At 36.8% G+C, this 14,140-nt stretch overlaps 1 protein-coding gene across 1 annotated transcript in view; it reads left to right on the top strand.

Moving 5' to 3' along the window:
* Window positions 1-12,145, top strand: part of KCTD8 (potassium channel tetramerization domain containing 8) — a 254,775-nt gene extending 242,630 nt beyond the window's left edge. Inside the window, exon 2 of the mRNA XM_032633734.1 lies at window positions 10,610-12,145. Coding sequence (XP_032489625.1) covers window positions 10,610-11,070 — 461 coding nt within the window. The 3' untranslated portion in view covers window positions 11,071-12,145. The remainder of the gene's footprint in view (window positions 1-10,609) is intronic.
* Window positions 12,146-14,140: the final 1,995 nt, after the last annotated feature.

The raw sequence follows: 14,140 nt of genomic DNA, 5'->3' as shown, positions 1-14,140 counted from the left end.
GAATAAGCAGATCTTAATTTCAAGATTCAAAAGAAGCCAGGGCATCTTTCTGGAGTTCTTGTTTATTATTTTTATTTTTTAATACAAAGTGGGTACATGTGCCACAGAATCTTAGCTCCCGTGAGTGAATATGAAGACCAGTTTTAAATGTAGACTTCTTGCAAGGTGTTGGTAAACATTTTGCATGTGACAGGGATTCTGAATGGACAAGTGAACACTTAATATCTTTTCTCCTAGGCATATTTATGTGCAAGCATCAGGTACAATCACATAAGTGATGTAGAATTCTCTGCACAACAAATAAAAATGTCTTTCATTATTATATGTGGTTCCCCAAAACTTTTCACTTCTCTTTTGTAACCTGAAGGAGATAACATAGGGACTTTCTCGAAAGAATATTTTCACTTACTAGAGAGACTGTGAGGTCCTTCTTATAGATCACTGCTGAAGGTTCATATCTTCACCCTTATTTTTTGTTTGTTTTTGTTATACCCTATGAGCTTAGTTATACTTGGGTTTATCTCTTTTAGTTAAAACAAAACAAAACAAAACTTCTTTGGGGATAAAAAATTCCCTATGTGCTTAGACATTCTTTTGTAGATTATACTAATTTCACTTTATTCAGTTCAATAGTTACTGAATAATTATGAGCCTTGTCATGAGGGTGAAGCTCCAGGAAATACAAAGATAAAATAAAATCTCTGTTCCATAATGACTAACAGATTGTATGAGTGTTTGTGTGTTTGTCTTGTGGGGCAGAACTCAGGGATGCAAGTTAAAATTAGTATAAAAATAACTATTATTTGAGACAAGATAAGCTCAATACATGGTAGACTCAAACAAAGTGCAGTGGGTCATTAGAGAGCAAAAAATAACAAGAACTCACATCCAAATGTGAGAATGGAAGGTTTGATGCTGAAAGCACCATTTGGAGCAGGCTTTGAAAGTGTTACTTTCCTTTGGAGCAAGGAAGGTATACAATCCAGAAGGAGGGAAATAAGCATGGATAAAGCAAGGCATTTACCAGGAACAATAAGTGTATTTTGGCTGATATATTGGGAACATTACAAGATAGGCTGCAATAATCATTTGGGTCACACTGAGGACAGTTTTCAGTGCCAAAATGTGGCACAGAGTTTTCATTCTATGTGCAAAGGAACTATTTAGAAGGTTTCTGTACATGGAATTAGACTTTAGGAATATTTATTTAGCAATGATGTAGGGAATAGTTTGAAATCGCACTAAAATGGAGTCAGAGAACTGGTTAAGAGACAGTAGGAAATAATGAGAAACCAGTTATAAGTGGTGAAAATGGGAACAGAAATGAAGGGGTAGATTCAAGTGCCAGTGTAAGAGTAGAATTAAAAACACTTGGAAAATAATTGGAAATAAAAGATGAATCCATTGGGTAGTCAAAGGTGACTTGCGTATAATCTATAGAAATAACTAACAGGAAGATACAGATTTATAGAATGGGAGGAAGGCAATAAGATTACTTTTAAAACTTCCTCCAAAATACGTTCCATTAAATGTATATTTTCTCGTATATTTTTTCCTAGTGCTACATTACTTTTTCTTATTCACTTATTAGTATCTTTGATTCAATGATGAAACAAATCAGCCTCTTGAACTGAGTGATACAAGGAAACTTAAGACACAGTCTCTGACCTCATGGAAATTACAGTTGACCCTTGAACAACATGGGTTCCAACTGTGTGGGTCCACTTATATGCAAATTTTTTCAATAGTAAATACTACAGTACTACACGATCCACGGTTGGTTGAATCTGAGGATACAGAACCATAAATACGGAGGAGCCGCAGGTATGGAGGGCTGAGTGTAACTTATACTCAGATTGTTCACTGCACAGAGGGTGTCCCTAACCTCCATGTTGTTCAAGGGTCAACTGTATAACCCTTTTGAGGAAGATAGGACACTGGATATGTGACTTTGGAACGGACATTTGTGTGTGGATTATGGGAGCATCATTACTACTCAGTGGTCATTTAGGTGAATATTTAGTAACATAAAAGGTAGTGAATGCTAAGTACTGAACAAATGATATAGTCAGTAGTAGATACTATAGAAATTCAGTCAGTAGTAGATACTATAGAAATTCAGAGGAGTGAAGATCATTTTCATTTTATTAATTTGGTTAAGCAGTTACTCTGATGAAGGCTTCATGATAGGCTACAAAGGCACAGCTTCTGTCTTCAAGGCATTTACAATTTAAGGACAGGGAGATACACTGTAAATAAAAAGATAGAGTAAAAAGTTAACAGGTACAAGAAGAATCAGAAGAGTGGGTTAGTGGCCAATCCTGTCAGTGTGGAAGAAAGAATACCACAAAAATGTTTCTCTTTTCAAATTACCCTTCTTTACTTTTCTTTCCTATTCACTTTCATTCATAGAAGTGGTCAAGTAATGATAGTAGAGATTATAAAAAACATAAAGAAATGAGTTTAATTTTTCTCATATAAAAATTAGTTTTTAAGTGGTGGGGTGGTGGTGGTGGTGGGATGAACTGGGAGATTGGGATTGACATATATACACTAATATGTATAAAATAGATAACTAACAAAAAAACTTTATAAAAATAAAAAAATTTTAAAAATAAATAAATAAAAATTAGTTTTTATTCATTCAAATAGCCTTTTTACTCTAAGATGAATGCATCTCCCATATGATCTTTAAGTTTCAATTTAGTTTTCAATACTTCAGCTAAGGGGGGAATCACAGATACAGAGGAGGGCTGACTATAGTTTATATGCAAATTTTAACTGATGAATTAAAAATGATCCCCTTTCCTTAGCTCATTCCAATCACCATTTACTCCTGCTCTCTCCTCCTGTCCCATTCACACTTTAGATATAGCTGCATTACTGTGCTTGTCACACTAAGCCTGGACTACTTGATTCCAGGGACTCGTGTGTGTGTGTGTGTGTGTGTGTGTGTGTGTGTGGTGTGGTGTGGTGTGTCTGTGTGTGTGTGTCCTTCCTCTTTAAACTAACACTGTGAGGCCTGGTACATAGTAGCTGCTCAACAAATGTTTATCAAATTGAAATGGACTTTTTCCCTTTTTGACTAAACTGCTTAATACTTAGAGGCATGTGGTGCTAATATTTAAGACAGATTGGTTCATTCTGTTCAAGTACCACATAACCATTCACACACCATTGAGTTTAGTACTATTAAAGGGTAATTTCCCTTCTGGGAATTGTGCCTGTGGAAGACACATTTTACATATTCAGTCTTTTTTATCATCACTAGGCAGGTAAAGAGATTAAAATAAAAGGTTTTTTCAAGTGTGCAGTTATCCACGTAGACCTTACTTGGAAATCCCTGTGTATTCTGAGAAAAAAATAAGGAAGTACTAGTACTGAATGTGTCTACACCCAGCACTACCCAGTAGTCACGTGCCTTTTTTAAAGATAAAAATATTAATGATTAATTTCTGTACGACACTATTCACCCAAATGACTTAGAAAAGCTATCATTTCCTCCTTTTTCTATCAGTGTAATAAAACCCAATGTAATTAATTGAAAACCCCATTTTGCCCAGTTTTACAAGTTTTGGCCCATTGTGATGCCTTCAATGTAGTATATTTTGTTTAATGTAATGTTTTTACTATTACTTTTAATTCACACATTTTAATAACTCAAAAGAGAGCATTTGTGTTTTATTTTCTCAAATAAGTTCCTTTTTGGACATGAGAATTCAATACTTAATAGCCTCTCAAATCACTTATAGAGAACTTTACAGCAAAATTGCTTTGACATCTATTATCTCCTTTCTTATTATGGCTATATGACTAGGAATTACTATTCTTGTTTTTGTTTTTGTTTTTTGCGGTACACGGGCCTCTCACTGTTGTGGCCTCTCCCGTTGCGGAGCACAGGCCCCGGACGCGCAGGCCCAGCGGCCATGGCCCACGGGCCCAGCCGCTCCACGGCACGTGGGATCCTCCCGGACCGGGGCATGAACCCGTGTCTCCTGCATCAGCAGGTGGACTATCAACCACTGTGCCACCAGGGAAGCCCCGGAATTACTATTCTTATTTCATTTTTAATAGACTAAAAAAAAACTCAGGCTTAGAGAAGTAAGTGACTTGCCTGAAATTCATATGTTCATGGGTTCTTTGTGTGGACCAAAATTAGAATGGAAATATTTGGATTCCTCATTCAGTACTGTCAATATTCAGATAAACGGCTATGCCATACTATAGTCAAATAGCACTGGATGTTTATTCTGTATAATAATAATAATAATGAACACTGTGAGCATTTACACTTGCCGGGCACATCCTGAGTACCTCACATGTGCTAGCTCACTGAATCCTTGCTGCAACTCAGTGAAGTTTAAACATGAGAAAACAGAGGCCCAAAGAAAGTAAATAACCTGGCCAAAAAAGCACACCTAGTAAGTCCTTGAACTAGGATGTGAGCTCAGCCAATCTGCACTGTGTTGCCTTAAGCATCATTCTCATTGCTGGTGTTTCAGTGACAAGGGTAGATTTAATGAAACAAATGTAAGTTGATAATGTCTTATAGAACTACCCTTCCTATCAATGAACGTGGAAGAAAGTTATCCTTGAACCCTGTAATTCTGTGAAGTACTTAAGTTGAAATTGAATTTGTTTCTCCATTCTAAGAGGTAATTTCTATTAATGGGGACTCTTTCATGTTTTATATTTAATATTTGATTAGAATTTTACTACATGGAAAAGTCTTTCCTATTCATTATATAATTTAGAATTATAGAACTTTATAACATAAATGAATCTAGGGGCCAAGCCAAAAATTTTAACCAGCAAGGTCAAATATTAGAGAGGTGATATGACCAGCCCAAAGTACTTGCCTAGAGAGGCTGAGACAAGCTCAGACTCAGATCTTCCAAGGCTTTTCCCACAGTGAAGAAAGATGTGAGCATAATAAAGGAACAGAATGTATGTTACATGTGTGTGCATGTGTGTCCTGACTGTTCTTTTAAAAAATTAGTTGTGGAGCAGCATGACCTAGGTAGCTGGCTTGCAGGTCTCCTAGGTAAGGCTATAAAATCCCCCTGAAAGGACAATCAACTCCTGGATGAAAATCCTAGTCTATTTAGTGGCACATAGCCAAATGAAAAGTGGAAGATTTAATTTTCCAAATACTTTTTGGAAAGTTTCTAGCTGCACATATATATTGGACTTTTAAATAACTAATTCCTTTTTAAAATTAAATCTTAAATAGGTGTGAGATTTGCTTGTTCACTGATTTGTTGCCTATTCTAATAATTATTCATTAGTCTCTTTATGTGATGGAAGAAAGCCCAGCTGATTAAGCCACCAAATCATACTTCATTTTCTTTCTTATGCTGTCTGATTGGTGCTGCAACTCAGAGGGCCAAAATGCTTTTAGGAAGATCACTTAGATATATATATTGATTATATTATTATCGGAAGAAACACAGAGAAGTTTCTGGCAATCATGCTGTTCCCATATATAGAGGACTTAGTGCTATTTAAATTATTATTCATGTTGTGCTAAGGCATTTCAAGGGGCTTTGGATCATTGAATGGAATGACGTAAAGTTTTAAACTATCCCTGGAAGCCTACAATTAGCAGGCATCCACAGAAAACTAAGCAACCAGAGTAAATGATTATTTCCTCTTAATTCATTTATTTTTCTTACATTTCATGTCATAAAAAACACATAAATCATTTTATTGTTATATCTTTGTCCCAATTTCAATCCACTGTTATCAGTAATGATTTAAAGTATGCTTAATCAAATAGCATTTATAATATATATTATGCCTCATCAAAAATTCTGACATAAATCAAAAGGAGACTATTACCCTTAATGATTTATACAAAGAACTATCATAGTATTCTATACATTCAAAAGTGGGTTCTTGGGCTTCCCTGGTGGCGCAGTGGTTGAGAGTCCGCCTGCCGATGCGGGGGACACGGGTTTGTGCCCCGGTCCAGGAAGATTCCACATGCCGCGGAGCGGCTGGGCCCATGAGCCATGGCCGCTGAGCCTGCGCGTCTGGAGCCTGTGCTCCGCAATGGGAGAGGCCACAACAGTGAGAGGCCCGCGTACCGAAAAAAAAAAAAAAAGTGGGTTCTTCAAAAAATTAAAAATAGAACTAACATATGATCCAGCAATTCCACTCCTAGATATTTACCCAAAGAAAATGAAAATACTAACTAGAAAAGATGCATGCACCTCTATATTCATTGCAGCATTATTTGCAATAGCCAAGATGGGGAAGGAATCTAAGTGCCAATCAATACATGAATGGCTAAAGAAGATGTGGTATATATAAGGGAAATAGGTGAGGGAGATTAAGAGGTACAAACTTCCAGTTGCAAAATAAATGACTCACAGGTATGAAATGTACAATGTGGGGAATATAGTCAATAACTATGTAATATCTTTGTATGGTGACATAAATAGACTTATTGTGGTGACTACTTTGGAATGTATAGAAATATTAAATCACTGTGTTGTGTAACAGGAACTAACATAGCTCTGTAGACCAATTACACTTCAAAAACAAACCAAAAATTGTGGACAAAATTAAGTTATGCATTTTCTCTTAAGTAAACATCTGAACCTATTTGGTCTCTTGATTGGGAGTCCATCTTGCCAAAGATAACTTAAGAAGTAGGAGGGATGAGAAATAAAAGTGTAAATTTATTAATTCTTGTTAATATCTGTACCTATTCCAAGTTCTTTTTTGGAAAAAAAAAAGGTGCTTTTAAGACCATAGAAAATTCGGGTTCCCACCTCCACTTTTTTTCATAGAGTTTAAAGTCTATAGTGGAAGATATTCTACAGTGCAGCATGCTTTTAAACACTTTATGTTATAAAAATACCATAAAATAGTCTGTGAACTTCCCTGGAGCACCCATTATGTGCTTCCTTTAGATCCCAACACAGTGCCTGGAACGTAGTGGTGCTCAATAAAATTCTGTTGGCTAAGCTCATCAATGCCTTCTTCAAAGAAGTCTTCCTTGAGATTCCATCTTATACTAGAAACAAGAGCAATCCATTTCCATCATACATATGTTGCATCCTACTGTATTGTGGAGTCTGCATTTGCTTGTGTGTATTTTGGGGAGGGGATGGGGAAGAGTCTTATTTCCATGAATAAATTATAATGCCATTAGGCATAATAACTGTATATATGTAATTTATTTAGTTAACACATGGACTTATATAGCTCTGTATATAAACAGCTAGCCTAGCTCATTAACAGTTTTTTCCCCAGTGAATAAAAAACAGAATGAACCATTTGCTTTGGAGGTACCTAGTATCCTCTTTCTGTACTGTCTTCCTCTCTGATGTTATTACTTTTCTGCCTGGGTATCTTTATCTAATGCTCTATTCCCCTGCCTATTAACAGGAAAAAATTCTCATCAATCATTTATCCTTAAACATAAATTGGTTTTCCCAGGTATTTGCAATTTAATCCTTTAGTCATTATTGGGAATGAAAATCTTAGATTCCTCTATGGAGATTTCTGGTTAAAGAAATGCAGAAGATTGACAGAAAGGGTAAAAAACCATTTATTTATATCCTACATTTTACTAGGCTGGTGGGCATCATGCCAGCTTGGGATCACATTCTGCCATTAAGATAATTAGATAAGCAGATGCTATACCTCCTTCACCACTCTGACCTCCATATAAATACATACACACAAACCCTTCAGCAAACTTAAAATCTCCAGAGATGGGACCTGAACATATGTACATTTTTTTTAATTACAATGATATACTCTCAATGTTGAGAATTACTGTACTAGGCCCTTTTGTATGGTATTTTATTTAATCTCAAAATAACCCTATGAGGGAAGTACTACTACTACCATTTTATAGATAAGGAAATTGAGACTTAGGGAAGCTAAGTATCTTGCTCAAGGCCACAAGACTATTTGCCAGAGAGCTGGAATTTGATTCCAGTTCAGTAGGACTTCAAACTCACTCCCTTTTCAATATTATTGCCACTAAAACCTGATGCCACTAAAAAAAACCTGATCCTACAAATAACACCCTTCTAGTCAATGGATGGTTAATGACCGGTATGGGTCTATCAGTCAAGGTCCCAGAAGAAAGAGAAGGCATATCCAGTTGAGTAATTTGAGCACAGTTGAATATTGTCAGTTTGTAACAGTGTAGGCAATACCTTCATGCCAGTTACAGTGGAAATGGTTGATACCTGTAGGCCTGAAGATGTGAGCCTAGTTTAATGGAATCCAGAAAGAGGGGTGGCAGAGGGAGGGGGGGAAGGTGAGAGAAGTGGAGAGAGCTGCCAGACAGGGCTGTGCCTTTTGGTCCAAAGATGAAACCAGATCACAGAAATCCTGGGGGTGAGGTCAGGTAGTACATGATCTTGCCAGTCTTTATCACTGGCTGAATCCAACTGAAAACCACAAGGCAGGGGAGCCTAAGGACATGGTTTGTGTCCATATCAGCCACTAAAGACAGTGGAGGGTACAGAATGGATGTGGGTAAGTCAGCAAGGAGTATTAGGAAGTGTATCTTCTCCACCCCCATCCCTCAGATTCACCCCCTTTCTCTCTTACCATAAATGAAAATGGCAGAGACTTAAAGGAAACAACTGTTTGTGTCTGTTTTCTTTAATCCATGGTTGCAAATGCTTCTGAAATGTATTAGTGCACTTTCTTACTAAGCTTTCATAAGCATCTGCATTTGTTCTGCTTTTACTGTATTGTGGACAAAGGAAGTATGAAATATTGGTTAACACCGTCTCTCAAATAAGTACACATTCTTTAAAGCTTTTCGGATTTTTTGTATGTTTTTGGTTAGGTTAATTCAGATATAGTTTACATTCAGAAAAACCCATCCATTTTAGCTCTGCAATTCTGTGTTTTTCACAATGTATACAGTCCTGTATTTAACTCTACAGTCAAGATATAGAATATTTTCATCACTTCCAAAAGTTTCTAAAGCTTTTAAAAATCTTAATCCCACTCAACTAAATGTCTGGTATCAATGTTTTTTTCTTCTGATTTTAAATAGGAAAATTGGTGATAACATCCAACAGTGGGTAGTACTTAGTAAGTGCTATTATGAAAAGTATTTTTGTTGGTTTGTTTCCCCACCTTCTGACTTATATAAACTATTCATATTGGTTATTAACTCAATTCATGTATGTTAGACTGAGGAAAGGCTCATAATCTTGACTGCATGTTGAAATCACCTGAATTTATTAAATGACCTGATGGTCAGGTAGCATTTCATTAAAGCAGGATGTCTGGGGTTAAGACCAAGGCATCAATAATCTAAGCTTTCCAAGTAATTCCATATGTGGCTAAAGTTGAAACCTCTGAATTAGATCAGTTCTCGATTCTGGCTGCACAGCAGAATCCCCTAGGCAATTGCTTAAAATATTGATGCTTTTCCCTTCAATTCTGATTTATATAACTTGTTCATAAAAGTTGACTACAAGAAAAAAATAAGATTTGGGCAACTTATATTTCTGAATGGTTGGGCTCCAGTTAAATCAAGGTTTTATTATAGTTCTGGGTATGTGGTGGTATTCAATAAATGTTAGATGGAGGTCCTAATCCCACAGCACAGTCAAAGAGAATAATATATGCTCCCTCTTGGAAATAAACTGTTTGTGTATTTGAAATAATTGTCTTGGCAAACTATCACTTTCTGAAAATTGTCCTCCTAGGTAATTTACCTCAAATGGTAAGCCTTTTAATTTAAGAGAATACTATATTTCAACCCTAGTTTTCAGCATAATATTAGGCACATATATATTTTACATCACTTTCATAATTCTCTCCAAGGAAATAGACAGGAAGCAAGATTAAGAGATGGAGGATAAGATTTAAACCAGCCTCTCTCCTAGAAGCACAAATGATGCTATTGCACTTCTGGGCCTGGAGAATGCTGCTACTTTGTAAAACAGAGCAATGGTACTTTCTGCTTTTTTTTTTTTTTTTTTTTAGCGGTACGTGGGCCTCTCACTGTTGTGGCCTCTCCCGTTGCGGAGCACAGGCTCCGGAAGCACAGTCTCAGCGGCCATGGCTCACAGGCCCAAGCCGCTCCGCGGCATGTGCGATCTTCCCGGACCGGGGCACAAACCCGTGTTCCCTGCATCGGCAGGCGGACTCTAAACCACTGCGCCACCAGGGAAGCCCACTTTCTGCTTTTATAATGGTGAAATATATATGCAAAGGACAACTAATGCCATTCGCTAAAACAGAACTGAACTGTCTAGTGAAATAGTTATGGGACTAGCAAAATATTTATATATGGTATCTTTTTCAGATTTCAGGAACTAGTAACTGAAATAACAAAAATCTCTTTTGGCATAAAGTTACTGAAAATCTTTTATGGCATAAATGCTCATCAAGCAAACCTCCCGAATTTTATTGTTATAAATAATTAATCACCATGTTGCATGTTTCAATATACATTAACAACACCAGGTGTTGTATTTAATCCTTCAAATATAAACTAGTGCAACAAACGGCATTTTTCTTAAATGTTCTTGGTTTAATATAAAAAATATAAAGCTTGCTTAATTTGACCTTCCCACTTCTTACTCAGTTTTCCTACTCCTTTTTTCCTTTTTAGGACCATCTCAGAAAATAGTGTCACCTAAACAAGAGCATGAAGATAGGAAACATGACAAAGTCACAGATAAAGGAAGTGAGAGTGGGACTTCCTGTAATGAGCTCTCCACTTCCAGTTGTGACAGCCACTCAGAGGCAAGCACTCCCCAGGACAACCCACCCAGTGCCCAGCAGGCGACAGCTCACCAACCTAACACCTTAACGTTGGATCGTCCTTCCAAAAAAGCACCTGTGCAATGGATGCCCCCACCAGACAAACGCAGAAACAGTGAACTCTTTCAGACACTCATCAGCAAATCCCGGGAAACCAATCTTTCCAAAAAGAAAGTCTGTGAGAAGCTAAGTGTGGAAGAAGAAATGAAAAAGTGTATTCAGGATTTTAAAAAAATCCACATTCCAGATTATTTTCCAGAGCGCAAACGCCAGTGGCAGTCTGAACTGTTACAGAAGTACGGGTTATAGTAATTATCACATTCCTGCAGTATTTCAATGACGTCCAGTGTTTACTACGGTGTCACCACCTGACTGTGTACTAACAATGGTCAGTGTGATTCTTGCTGCTCTTCCTTTTTGTGAACAGTGGATGTGGGACAGTATTTTCTTTCATTCTTTTTATTGTTGTTGTTGTTTTTAGAAATATGATTTTTAAGAAAGAAAACTCATAAATGTTGAATCAAATGGTGTTCCTGATTCAAACCGTTTTGCAAGAATGAAAGCAAAATATGCATGACCAAGAAGCTTAGAATCTTGATTTTTGAACTGTGGTCATGTTTGTCATTTTGTAAGTCACCAAAAACAAAATCATCATATCACTCCAAGTAAAGTGACAATATGGATGAAGCCACATCAAGTAAAATGTTAGATCATGGTTTGGGGACCCAAATCCAAAACTGTTTAAATGTTAATGCAATAAAACAAATATTATGTTTGCATGAGCACAATGTTACAAATAATTCACAAGACGTAGGGAAGATTTGTTTGCTGCTTGGAAAGAAAAAAATTATGAAAAAATAGCAAAAAAAAAAAAAGAAAGGTTCAGGCAAAGCCTATAAATGTAAGCTGTCTAGGAGATTGAATCTTATTTGTTCTGGATCTGTGATATTTTTGTGTATGTGTATGGTGTTCTGTATGTATGTTAAGATGATGTAAATATGCCTTATAATCTTGTGTTATGACACTGACATTCATCTATTAATGCTAGTCATGGTTATTGCTGTGAAATGAGTCCTTACATCAGGCTGTGAAAATTGGTATAATGATGCTCTGAAAGATCTGACTATAATGTTAATCAAAATAATTGAGGGAAATGGTAAAGAGCTTTATGTATTTGTTTAAAAAAAGGAAAGTATATTAGAATTCCTTGATCTCTATTGACTCTTCTTTTAAAATATTCAGTTGTTACATTGTCTTCAATTTTCCTTTAAAATCCCAAACTGGTGAATGATGTGTTCAACCTTAATGTTGACAAGCTAGAGACTTGCTTCCAGGACATGGAAGCAAACTAAATGTCTATCGACAGATGAATGGATAAAGAAGATGTGATACATATATACATTGGACTATTAGCCATCCAAAGGAATGAAATTGGGTCACTTGTAGAAATGTGGATGGACCTAGAGTCTGTCATACAGAGTGAAGTGAGTCAGAAAGAGAAAAACAAATATCATATATTAATGCATACATGTGGAATCTAAAATAATGGTACAGATGAACCTATTTGCAGGGCAGGAATAAAGATGCAGACATAGAGAATGGACATGCGGACATGGTGGGAAGGGGAGGGCGGGATGAACTGGGAGATTAGGATTGACATATATACACTACCATGTGTAAAATAGATAGCTAGTGAGAACCTGCTGTATAGCACAGGGAGCTCAGCTCCGTGCTCTGAGATGAACTAGATGGGCAGGATTGGGGGGGGAGGTTTAGGAGGGAGATCCAAGAGGGAGGGGATATATGTAAAATATAGCTGATTCACTTCATTGTACAGCAGAAACTAAACATTGTAAAGCAATTATACGCCAATTAAAAAAAAAAGATTGGGAATAAAAAGAGCTCTGTCTACTAAGGAGTCAGAATCACTTCCAAAGATACCTCCCAAAACAAAGAGAGAGGGGAGAAATTGTCCTAGCTTCCCACATTCCAATTCCCCACGAACACTTTCCATTGTCCCAATATAAGTAGAAGCAGTTCGCAAAGGAGCCTAGGAAAATTAATTTGATAGAGGTGATCCCCTTGTGATACAAAGCCTAGCAGTGCAAGGCAGGGAATAGATCTGAAGAACACTTCACATCTACTCTATTTTTTCCCAACACAAAACTTCAAATAGAATTGCAATGGTAAGAATTTGTCTGTTAGTCTGTTGAGCACTTACCATACACCAAACATTTGGCTCAAAGGTTAACAACATATTCAAGAAATACAAATTACTAGCTATTGCCCTTGGGAAGAAGCTTATGGTCTGATTCTCCCAAATCATTACACATTCACACAGAGACTAGATCCTGGCTGGTCCAGTTGGGTTTACCATAGAATCAAGGGAGGAAGCTAGAATGAGGACTCTTCCCTGAAGAAAAGGAGACTCCGAAATTTAAAGATGAGTTAGACTAAAACTGCTGTATAAAACTTCTTTTCCAAAGAATCAGGAGATAAAATCTGGCGGATCACCATAAGTCAAAAGAGCTGGAAAGTCATTGAAGTTGAGTATTTTTGGACAATACCTTTTGTTTGATATACAGTATTTACTTAACTTGTGACCTGATGTTTTATTATTAGTTCAAGTGGAAACATAAATTGAGTACTAACTAAGATGAGAAAAGGAAACAAAAGTGAAATTGTGAGATTTTCAGTGTTGGAAAAATGGAGTAGATATACTTTTCCTTATTTCTCCCACTAAGTATAACTGAAAACCCTGGACATTATATACAAACACACTTAAGAGGCTCTGAAAGGCCCATAAAAGAAGGAAAGCTGGCTAGAAGCATTGGGATCAAAAAACAGCATAGTGACAGAATTTCTTGGGTTTTCTTTTTGTCTATATATCGCTGAAGCTGGTAACCCCGCAATACTAACAGGTGCAGAAGAAGCAAGGCCCAACAAAATCCTGCTCTCTGTAGCCAAAGGACCAGGAAAGGTGCAACTTAGCAAGACAGAAAACATTTATATAACAGCTGCTGTGCTGTGTCAGGTTGCAGGTAGGTAGACACAATTGTATCGCATAGTCATTTTAAGGCTCCCTACTTTTTTTTGAAGAACTTAGCAATTTTAGTTTCACAGCAAAATTGAGAGGAAGGTACTGAAATTTCCCGTGTACCCCTTACCCTCCAATATGCACAGCCTCCTCCATTATCAACATCCCCCATCAGAATTGTACATTGTTATAATTGATGAACCTACATTGATGCATCGTTATCACCCAAAGTCCATAGTTTACATTATTGTTCACACTTAGTATTTTACATTCTGGGGGTTTGGATAAATGCATAATGACACATATCCATCATTATAGTATCACACAGAGTATTTTCACTGC

The sequence above is a fragment of the Phocoena sinus genome, chromosome 5 (assembly GCF_008692025.1).
Source record: "Phocoena sinus isolate mPhoSin1 chromosome 5, mPhoSin1.pri, whole genome shotgun sequence".
NCBI classification, from domain to species: domain Eukaryota; kingdom Metazoa; phylum Chordata; class Mammalia; order Artiodactyla; family Phocoenidae; genus Phocoena; species Phocoena sinus.
The sequence above is the reverse complement of the archived record's forward strand: the minus strand, read 5'-3'. Positions and strand labels throughout refer to the sequence as shown.